The sequence below is a fragment of the Eutrema salsugineum genome, unplaced genomic scaffold (assembly GCF_000478725.1).
Source record: "Eutrema salsugineum unplaced genomic scaffold, Eutsalg1_0 scaffold_9, whole genome shotgun sequence".
Taxonomy (NCBI): Eukaryota; Viridiplantae; Streptophyta; class Magnoliopsida; order Brassicales; family Brassicaceae; genus Eutrema; species Eutrema salsugineum.
In genome coordinates this window covers 9,528,565-9,539,078 of record NW_006256342.1, presented here as the reverse complement: position 1 = coordinate 9,539,078, position 10,514 = coordinate 9,528,565, and the positions used below count along the sequence as shown (strand labels likewise).

Genomic DNA, 10,514 nt, shown 5'->3' with positions numbered 1-10,514 from the left:
TTATAAAAATGGCAGTAATCTACTATTACTGTCTTATGTCAAATCGGACATGAAGAGTATAGACTATTGTCATTTTCATTAGTATCCAAAAACGTAATGACATACATTATGATCTTCTTAATCGAGATGCAAACATAAAACTAATACGTCCATTTGATACAATCGAGCCAAAAATAAAATAAAAGAAGTTACAAAAAAACCACTTACCAGTGAGTATTATACCCCGACGCGCCCTAATTATATACTCTCAAAACGAACTCGCCGCCGTATCTGAACTACTCGTCCACTTATCAGTCTCCGGCGAAATCGGCGGAGGAACACTATGCCTAAGCAATCCAACATCATCTCCTCGGCTTCCCTCGATATCCACCACATCCGGCGACGACGACTCGCTATTCCCCTCCTTAATCCGTCTCAAAATCTCCACGATCTCATCCATCGACGGCCTAACTTCCCTCTCCTGCTGCAAACACCGGAAAGCAAGCTCCGCCACTGACATCATCCTCTTCCTTACTTCCGGATCCTTCTCGAACCCCAGGCTCGGATCGACGAGCTCGTGCAACGCGTTGTTCTGGATTTTGGAAACGGCCATGCTCGCGAGGTTGATATCGTGGCGGTGCCTGGTGATATCGACGGCTTCCTTGGAGGAGATCAGCTCGGTGAGTACGACTCCGAAGCTGTAAACGTCGCTTTTCTCGTTTAGACGGTAACATTGGTAATATTCTGGATCTACGTATCCCGGAGTGCCTTGCGGCGCCGTGGAGACGTGTGTTTGATCCATCGGAAACAACCGTGAGAGACCGAAATCGGCTACTTTCACCGTGTAATTCTCGTCTAGAAGAATGTTCGTCGTCTTCACGTCTCTGTGTATGATCCCTGCAAACAAAATCGAATTCGAATCTGAATCAAATCAACGAGATTCTCCCATATTGATGTTCAAATTTCGTTTTTACCTGATTTGTGGAGGAATGATAAAGCGTTTGCGGTTTCGATCGCGACGTTTAGACGAACGGGCCAGCAAAGAGGACGAGATTCAGCTCGATCGCCGTGGAGATGATCGGCAAGAGTTCCGTTTGAGATGTACTCGTAGACGAGCAAGAGCTCTCTGCTGTGTCTCGATGTGCATCCGTAGAGGATCACGAGGTTCCGATGTTTCAGCGATTTCAAGATCTCGATCTCGTTCTTGAACTGTTCAACGCGTTTCAGCGATCTCTCGTAGAGTCGTTTCACTGCTACAGCTCGTCCATCTTTCAACACGCCTTGAAGAAAATTTGCAAAGGTGTTTGAGTTTGATCAAAAGTCAAAGCTTTTTGAAGGAGGGTTTGATGAATCAGTGGTGGTTCTTACCGTAATAAACTGTACCGAAGCCTCCATCTCCGAGCTCTCTAGAGAAATTCTCAGTAGCTTCCTCAAGTTCTTCGTAGCTGAAGACTTGAACACCAAAGTAGGTGCTTCCGTTTGCGAGGTTAGAGATTGAGGGAACAAGAGAGTGATTGCTGCTGGAGAATGTTGTGGAAGTTGGGAAGCTTGATGCTTCTCTGCTTGAATAAGACGTTGTTGGCAAGTCTTTGCTTGTGTATTGAGCTTCTTGTGTCTTCCTTCGTCGCCTGATGAGACAGAAGAAAACTCCGGCTATAAGAATGACCACCACAATTCCAGAAGCAGCTCCAATGCCTAGAGACGAAAACAAAGAAAAACAATTTTCATATCAAGTCTTATGCTTTTGCCTATGGTGTATATGGTAATCAAATCGTGTGTTAGGAAAGAACAAGAAAAGGGGGAAGCACCTGCTTTTACTCCGGTTGAGAGACCTGCATCAACGGAAAGGCACCACGAAAAAAAAAGGTTAGTTCGAACTGAAACTGAATACAGAGCTTTGAATCTTACTAGAAACGAAAGAAAAAAAGAACTTGAATGTGGATGGTTGGATTAAAAGGTTTTGTGGGGGGGGGGAGATTTAGGGAAGGTGGTTATTGTAGAAGAACATTAAGTACGTAGGAAACAATCTTACCCTTGTGTCTAGAACTACAAGTAGTGTTATGACGCCCATCTATACAATAGCAGGCGAATCCACCTGAACTCTTATTATATCCACAAGCACCCTCAGAACGAATACACGTCGAACATTCTTGGTTTACTCTAAGCTCAAAACCGTCGCCAAGAGCCTTGAATAGATTCTCTCGAGTCGGATTGTTCTCTAGTGTGTTCAGAGACTGACCAGACGCGGGAATACTGACATTCCGTGTGCAAGCTGTCCTGGAGTTGTCTATAAAGGCATGAAACGGGCTAAGGAAAGAGGACGTGAGGTTTCTCGTCACAAAGTAACTATCATCGCTATCATCGCTATCATCGTCCCCACAACCAAACCGTCCAAAGTAATTACTTCCAGGAGGTAAGACTAGGGAGCTGCAGTCGTAATATAATGTTAGCAGATCGGTGTCAGGCGCAAGTGGAAGAACACTTTGGTTGAATGGTGCGTTTAGAGGATCTGAAGGACATATGTTGTTGATATAATCCGATCTGGCAAGTCTTATGATAGGAGATTCGTAGCTCATATTTAAGATTCTGAACATCACGGAGGAAATGTTCAGCTCTGCGAATCCTCTACTACAGTCGAGCTTGAAGTCCGGGTGGCCACAGTCTTCTCTTCCAGGCATCCAGAAAGGGTAAAAGAGATCGTTCTGATCGCCACAGCTAAACGGGCCACTGCAGCGTCTGTGATACTCATCAGCTGAGAAAACATAAGATGGGATCACATAGAGCATCCATATGGCTCTATATAACATAGATTTTGTTGGGGATAGAAAAAGATTGATCATTTTGTTGGAGGTCAATTGGAAAAACGGTGAAGATGAAGAATAAGAAGAGAAGATGAAGGAATAATTGGTGAAAATTTGTAAATTTCGTAAGAGTTGAATCAACGGAACCTAGGTTTGGTCCTTTTGACCAACCTCTCAGTTTAATAATTTTTGAAGGTTTCTTTCTGGATTATTATATTTTACAAATCGAAGTTTCTTTGGAATTAGGTGGCTTACAACGATGACTTTGAACGCATATTGGTAAACGATGAGAAAAGGAATAGTGATTTAAAACGAGTTTTTTGTCTTTGTTGTTTATAGAATATAACACGAGTTCCCACTGTGGACTATACAAACTTGGATACTTCTTTATGAATTTATATTTTCTATTCTTTTTTTTTTTTTTTCTGAACGACGACCTTAAGGTCAGGTGCTTGGAAATTTCTCAGAAGAACCTAATGGAAACAAAAAATAAAATAAAAAATACCTCAAATCTATGTTCTGGTTTTACGAAATTTGACCAGACAAAGTCCCTTTCAGTCTTTGTTCCTGTTGTTTTTCAGTTTCAGAGAATCTAAAGAAAATTGCAGAGAAATGGAGTGTGGAATATGGCAAAAAAAAAAGAGTATTGACTGATGTAGAAGAAGGAAATGCAATAAGTGAAAGAGAGTTACAAAATTAAATGCTAAGGTTAGTGTCAATCTTCTAAAGAAGGAAGAAGATATCAAACTAGTTAAGTTTGAATCACATCACATCTCCTCTCACCTTATCTTTTAAGCTCACTGGTAAGCTATATGTCAAAAGGTGTGAAAACCAAAAAAGGAAGATCAAAACCAAAATATAATTTTTGAAGAAATGTACCATTTTTGAGTTTCACTAAGGGAATGATCCTAGGGTTATTCAACTTGCAACTTCAGTACAAGTTGCTAAAGAAGACAACTATGAAACGTTGGTGATGTATATGAAAACTAACCATTAGATTGATGGAGTCTAGTGCATCCTGATGATGAACCATTCTTGCAGCAAACCTGTGTGGTACTTTCAAAGCTGCAGATTCCATGAGAGGATGAACATTCTTGACAGGCTTTCTCATCAATCTTCACCTCCACATCAAACCCTTCACTTAAAGCACTTTCCAGACGTTTCACATCCAACTCTTTCTCTTCCGGAACAAAGCTCTTCGGAACGTTAATTGTGAAACTGTCTTGGCAAGAATTGTGATAATCAAGGGTTTGAGACACTGAGATCGGACCTCTACCAGGACATGTATAATTCGAACGGTGAGGAAGCTTAGGGTCGCAAAGGTAGAAAACAGTGAGGCTCTTGTAGTTTGGTGAAAGCTCAAAGGTTTCGGGAGGTAAGGTTGCGGCTGAGAATGTAGCGTTACAAAAAGAACCTTGAAGCTCTGCTCTGGCAAGTGTAAGAGTCTTGGATGTTTGATCTATATGGAGAACATCGTACAGATGGTCTGATATGATTATAGATGTGTGGTTTTGAAAGCAGTGAAGTTCCAGTAATGGGTGACCGCAAATCTGGGGACGATTCCCACCAGAGAAGGGGAAACCAGCGGTGATGTTCCCACACTGGAACAGAGCCTCACACCATCCAAGTTCTTTTTTACTTGAAGCAGAAGAAAGATGGTGGGGTAAGGATAAGAAGAAGAATAAGACCAAACAAGAAGTGGGGAGATAGTACATGATCTGATTGAGAAAGATGAACAGTGTGGCTTTTGGATTTGGTTTGTGTATAGAAGAGCAGATGAGGAAGTGATTTAGAGAGAGAGAGAGAGAGAGAAAGAGGGAGAGAGGCATAAAGATGAGGTGGAAGACTAAGGACCAAGTCAATGGTGATAGTGACAGAAGCGGAGACTTGGGTGTTTACTTTTAAAGAACCTTTAATTCCTTGTTTTCTCTTTTCTCTAAGCAAAGAAAAACTTTAAGAGACTTATCTTACCCCTTTTTGTGAAAAAAAAAACTCTATTTAAGGAAATTCATGGTGGTTAAGTCTTTAGTGATTGAAGGAATCATCATGGGGTTGGAGGACATCAGCTCCAATACTCCTAGTAGGCCACTAAATGATGAAGATTTCTGGTGCTTCACAAGATCCAGAAATGAATTTGGGTAACTCAATATTTGAGTGAGAAATGGAATGGGGTTAGAGAGGATTTTACTCCATAATAAAGATTGGAGTGGAAAACGGAGTTGGATTGGAAATGGTCTTAGTAAAGTGTCCAAGGTTAAAGTCTCAGGTTCAAACCGTCGATGATTATGGGAACACTACATGTTACATAACAAATTGATGCACTCATTTAAGTTGATGGATGATACGATCATGAGAAATCAAACAAAAATACTATACAAATCAATCTAACCATTGCTAAATCAATTAGTGAAAGAGTTAATGTCAAGTCGGAAGAGAATTTCCAAAAGTTAAGTTTTTATCTTGTTTCACCTTCTCTTTATAGATCATTAGTAAGCTACGTCACTTAGAGACATAGCTTACTAGGTGAGTGATATGTCAATGTAAAGGGCATAATTAAACGGTATGAAGGATGAGAAAAACTTGTCTGACAGCAATCTAAAATCTTAGGTTTCAGTTTGTGAGCCAACTAAAAAAATATCTTGAGTTCATCACCATGCTCATACTGCATATCTTAGGCTTACTAGAAGCAGAACCGCTACTTCAGCATAAATTGCTGACAAAAAAATGGATATGAAATGATAGTGATGTATAAGAAACTTACCACTTGGTGGATGGAATGGACTGCATTTAATTCCTGATGATGAGTCTTCCTTGCAGCAAACCTGTGTAGTATTTTCGAAGCCGCAGATTCCATGAGAGGATGAACATTCTTGACAAGCTCTCTCGTCGATCTTGACCTTCACTTCAAATCCTTTTCTCAAAACACTTTCCAAATTGGTTATATTTAACTCTCTCTCTTCTGAAACGAAACTCGTAGGAACGTTCACGGTGAATCTGGCAGGGCAGAATTCGTGATATTTAGGTTTTTCATACACTAAGATAAAACCTATCTTTGGGCATTTATATCTTGAAAGGTGGTTTACAGTGAGGGTCTTGTAGGTTGGCGGAAAATCAAAAGTTTTTGGAGGCAAGATTGTGTTGGCGAATGTAGAGGAGCAATTGTGGAATACGGTGAGGTTCTTGTAGGTTGGCAAAAGCTCAAAAATTTCTGGAGGCAAGGTTGTGTTGGTGAATTTACAGGAGCAAAAAGAACCCAAATGGTCTTTTCTGGCAAGTGTTAGACTGTTTGATGGTTGATTTACTTGAAGAACTTTGAAATTTTGCTCTGAGATGGATATAGAGGTGATGCTTTTGTTGCAGTGAAGCTTCAGCAATGGATGACCGCAATGTTTGTGACGATTCCCTCCCCAGAAAGGGAAACCGGCGGTGATGTTCCCGCACTGAAACAGAGACTCACACAATTTATGTTCTTGCTTACTTGAAGCACAAGGAAGAGGATGAAACAAGAAGACGAGGAAGAACAAGACGAGGCAAGAAGTGGGGAGATAGTACATAATTTGTTTAGTTATGGACAGTCTTTATTAATTCTTCGTTTGGTTTGTGTTGAGGAGAGCAGAGGAAGTTGTTTAAACAAATACAGAGAGAGATCGAGAGAAAGATAAGCATAGAGATGAGGTGGAAACGGTGAAGAGCCTGAGGACCAAGTCAATTGAGAATAATGACAGAAGCGGAGACTTGACTCGAGATATCAGTATTCGTTTACTAAAGACTTTTTTTTTTTTTTTCATTGTCTTATTCTTTTCTATAAGCTAAAAAAATCATAAACTTCCATTGTGAAAGTTCTCTATTTTGCAAGAACATTATATGGTGCATGAATATAGGCATTTTGCAAAGTGTCCAAGGTGGTTGACGATGTCTGTCTCAGATTCGGATTTCAGATTATAACGTAAAAACAATGTGGTCATGATGTAGTCATTTTAGGTGATGGAAGATTCGATCATATCAGACTCTTAGAAATTATAATAACATTTTAAAAATTGATTGAGTTTATATATATATGTATATATATATATCATTCTATTACGGTATTTTATAGAAAATGCTTAAGCGTATTCTTAGTGGTTCGACAATCACAATTTGATATGACTAAAAACGCGAGAAACATTCAAATTTATCATTGGAAATTGCGGTGAAAAAGTTGGACGCGCTTCTTATTTCAAAAGAGGATTCACACACAATACATCAGTTTGTGACTAGGAGGTTTGAGGTCCATGCGTCCTACGTCATCTATTCTCTAGGCCGTCTTACGTCGGAAACCTCAGTAACGTAATACATCAGGACTTGATTTATTATGACTAGGAAGTTGTCTGTGTGTCCATGTCCTCTATTTAGACTATGTAATTTAACTATTGTTTGGAGTCTAGACTCCTTTCAACACGAATCGAATTAGTGGTTTTCAAAATCCTATGTTTTATGTAAAATAAATGTGTCAACTCGTTGTTTATAACGCTCCAACCGCTTTTACCAATAGATCTAACGTCTTTTCTATCGGCCCATGGCTCACTCGTGTTCAATGGCCGGTGCGTAGGCTGGTACAATTGTAATACTTGTTTACTTATTCTGCAATTACTTCATAATTTTTTCCGTGTATTGTCTTTACTAATACGATATCACGAATTATTTTCAGGAAGTCATCTATCTCAAAAAATTTTCAATTCAAACATGTTTAATTTTAGAGTTTTCTTAAGACCAGATCCCAGAAAATAAATTTACTTTTGATAATATAGATAACCAAATCAATTCTTATAAACATCATATACGAGAAACTGAGATGTTACATTGGTCAAGATACATCAACATTTTTCTGCACGTTAATAGATAAAATCGTAGTTTTCTTGGAATATTATTTTAATAAAAACTTTGTTGGACGTTACTGAGGTTTCCGACACGTTACGACTGCAAAGATATGCCCTCATACTCAGGCCACGATATAATAATATGAATATGATTTTCTTAATCTTTTATGAATCATGCGTTACAACTTTATCACATCACATCAGTCGCCATCTTTCTTTGGTCCAGTGTAACGTACACTTTTTGTTTTAAACTCATGAAGTTTAGTACAATTTTTTTTATTTTGTAAAATCTATTATATAATTGAAGAGTTTTCTCTCTATCTAAAGTGTCCACATCAACATAGAAAAAAATTAAAATTAATGATTCAATTAATTCACACACTTTAAAGTAGTATTAATTTTATTTTAAAATAAAAAACACTAATATTAAAGTTAATGACTTAATTAATTTATGCATTGTTTATAATCATTATTTTTTTATCGAGAAGAAGAAGAATAAAAGCTGGAAAAATAAATAATAAAAAGAAGTAGTTAAGAAAACGATGATGATAAAAATAAAAATGAAAAATGAGGAAAAAGAATAAGAAAAATAGGAGGAAGAAAAAAAATTAATAAAAAAAAACACGTAGATGAAGATGAAATAGAAGAAAAAAAATAGATATACGAAATAAGTAAAAATAAGAAACGAAACAAAATCAGAAAATAATTTGAAAAAAACTGGAAAAAAGGAAAAAAAAAGAAATAGAGGTTGAAAAAAATGAAAATGAAGAAGAAAATGAAGAAAAAGAAAGATAAAGAAGAAGATGAAGAATAACACAAAACTGATAAAGAAGAATTTCAGAAAATATGAAGACAAAAATGTTGAAGATGATAAAGAAGACCGAAAATGAAAATAGCAATCTACGATAATATGAAAATAGAGAAATAGTCTAATAAAATCCAAAAAAATAAAAAGATTAATATGATGAATTAGCTGTTTAAAAATTGAAATTCTGCGCAACGCGCGGATTATAAATCTAGTATAAAGATAAGTTTAGAGTTAGCGCAACTTGTTTTAAACTCTTAGAGCATGTGCATTAGTGATACTTTTAGTGGGTATCATTAGAATAGAATAATAATTTTTTTTGGGTTTTTGTTTAAGGGATGAACCTGAGTCTTTTTTCGGGTTTCATCAGTGAACCTGAAAATAGGGTTCATCCCGAATATAAAATTAATTTTAAATTTTTTTTTTTTGAATTTGAAATAAATTTAAACATATAATTAATTTAAAAGAAGCATACAATTTATTACAAGTACTAAAAAAACATTAAATAGATAAAATACATAAATTTTATAACCATAATTGTACTTTTAAGAAGAACCAAATTTATTCCATAGATTTTCGATTAAATCCGCTTTCAACTGATCATGCATCTGTTTGCTACGGACTTCATTTCGTTTGGCCATCATCAAATTTTTGACATTTGAACGATTATTTGAAGTATACGTCATATCGAGATGCGAATTTCTGCTTCCTTCACCTTGTTAGAATTCTTCCAAATTGAATTGACTGCGAGAATCTCGTTCATTTTCAACTATCATATTGTGTAATATGATAGATGCCCGCATAATTTTCCCAATTTTCTCTTTATCCCAAAAAAAGAGCTGGGTTTTTAATTATCGCAAATCTAGCTTGCAAAACTCCAAATGCACGCTCCACATCTTTTCGGACGGATTCTTGAGCTGTTGTAAAAAACTTGTTTTTGGCTCCTTGAGGAAGGTGAATTGATTGTATAAATGTAGCCCATTTTGGATATACACCGTCGGTCAGGTAGTACGGCAAACTATATTCGTGACCGTTGATCCAATATCGCACTTTTGGTGCTCGACCATGCAAAATATCATCGAAGACTGGAGAACGATCAAGAACGTTAATGTTGATATGTGAATATCGACAAGGGACAAAACAGTAATTTAGATCGGAAGCTTGGTTTTATTAGATTGAATCAAGTGAAATACAACTGAGTTCGGTTATTTCAATAGGCAATAACGAACTAAGACTTAATGCGACTAAGAAGCTGTCGTAACGAGTTCTCAGTCTTTCAGTTTTCTTGGGAATCCCCCCTTTCTGATGTCGATTCGTCTCCCTTTATATATATCTCATAAGTCGGTCTTCAAGCGCACCTTAGACGATATGGGACCGAGAGGAGTTTCCTTTTCTCTCGGTTCCTTTCCTTTTCTCTCCAAAGTTTCCTTTTTCCTTCAGGAAACTTTCCTGTTTCGGCCGAGCTCGAGGAAACCTTCTATTCCTTTGAGAGGTTTCCCACCGACCTCGGTCTAATGGGCTATCTTCGGCCCATCTTCGCTCGGCCCATCTTCTCTCGGTACATCCCTTCGTAAACCGGGCTTACGGTTCGCCGATCTCAGTTTGTACCGGAGAAAACCGGGGTGCGGTTTTCACCTCCAACAGTTAGCCCCCCCCTCAGTTCGGTGAAAGGAGGTGACTTTCAGTTGAACTCAATTTTTCGGTTATTGGATCACAAACTGAGCTCGGTAACTGTCGTCGTTTCGCATTTCCGGACGTTTCGCGCCTATCTTCAATGAGGCGCGTGAATTACAGGATTTTTCGCGAAAATCGAGGAACCCACGATTCCCACTGTGTATAAAGGGTAACTCTTCTTCTCGCATTCATTATTCTCGCCTCAAGCATATATAAGGTACGCCGCTCTCCCTTCTCTCTAGATTTTATTTCTCTCTCTAGTTTTTGTTCTTCGTTTTCTCTCGTTTCTTCAACTCCCGCCGCCACGAACTCTTGATTTTTCCGATCAACCTTCAAACTTTCCGGTTGATCTTCAAACTGTTCTTTATTTCCTTCAAATCTTCTTTCCGAAACCCTAAA

General features: G+C 37.9%; 1 protein-coding gene across 3 annotated transcripts; it reads right to left on the bottom strand.

Annotated features, from left to right (window-relative positions):
- Nucleotides 1-6,469, bottom strand: LOC18008867 (LEAF RUST 10 DISEASE-RESISTANCE LOCUS RECEPTOR-LIKE PROTEIN KINASE-like 1.4). Of its 3 annotated transcripts, none has more exons than XM_024151912.1 (6): nt 5,542-6,469; nt 2,012-2,731; nt 1,788-1,811; nt 1,348-1,674; nt 954-1,259; nt 1-876 (listed from the first exon to the last, which is right to left on the bottom strand). In XM_024151912.1, exons 1-6 carry the CDS (start codon nt 6,332-6,334, stop codon nt 248-250), a joined length of 2,799 nt encoding a protein of 932 aa, XP_024007680.1. In that variant the 5' UTR covers nt 6,335-6,469; the 3' UTR covers nt 1-247. The 3 variants fall into 3 exon arrangements, with proteins under 3 accessions (XP_024007680.1, XP_024007679.1, XP_024007681.1); XM_024151911.1 differs by lacking the exon at nt 5,542-6,469 and adding an exon at nt 3,772-4,687; XM_024151913.1 differs by lacking the exons at nt 2,012-2,731; nt 5,542-6,469 and adding an exon at nt 3,772-4,688.
- Between the last annotated feature and the right edge of the window lie 4,045 nt (nt 6,470-10,514).

What these genes read in the sequence shown, in the direction of transcription:
- LOC18008867 (XM_024151911.1), bottom strand. Translation starts at nt 4,609, where the DNA reads ATGCCTCTCTCCCTCTTTCTCTCTCTCTCTCTCTCTCTAAATCACTTC. An exon ending in TAGACTCCATCAATCTAATG is followed by an intron (nt 2,732 to 3,771) that starts GTTAGTTTTCAT and finishes ATGTTTTCTCAG; the next exon opens with CTGATGAGTATCACAGACGC. An exon ending in TTGTAGTTCTAGACACAAGG is followed by an intron (nt 1,812 to 2,011) that starts GTAAGATTGTTT and finishes CCGTTGATGCAG; the next exon opens with GTCTCTCAACCGGAGTAAAA.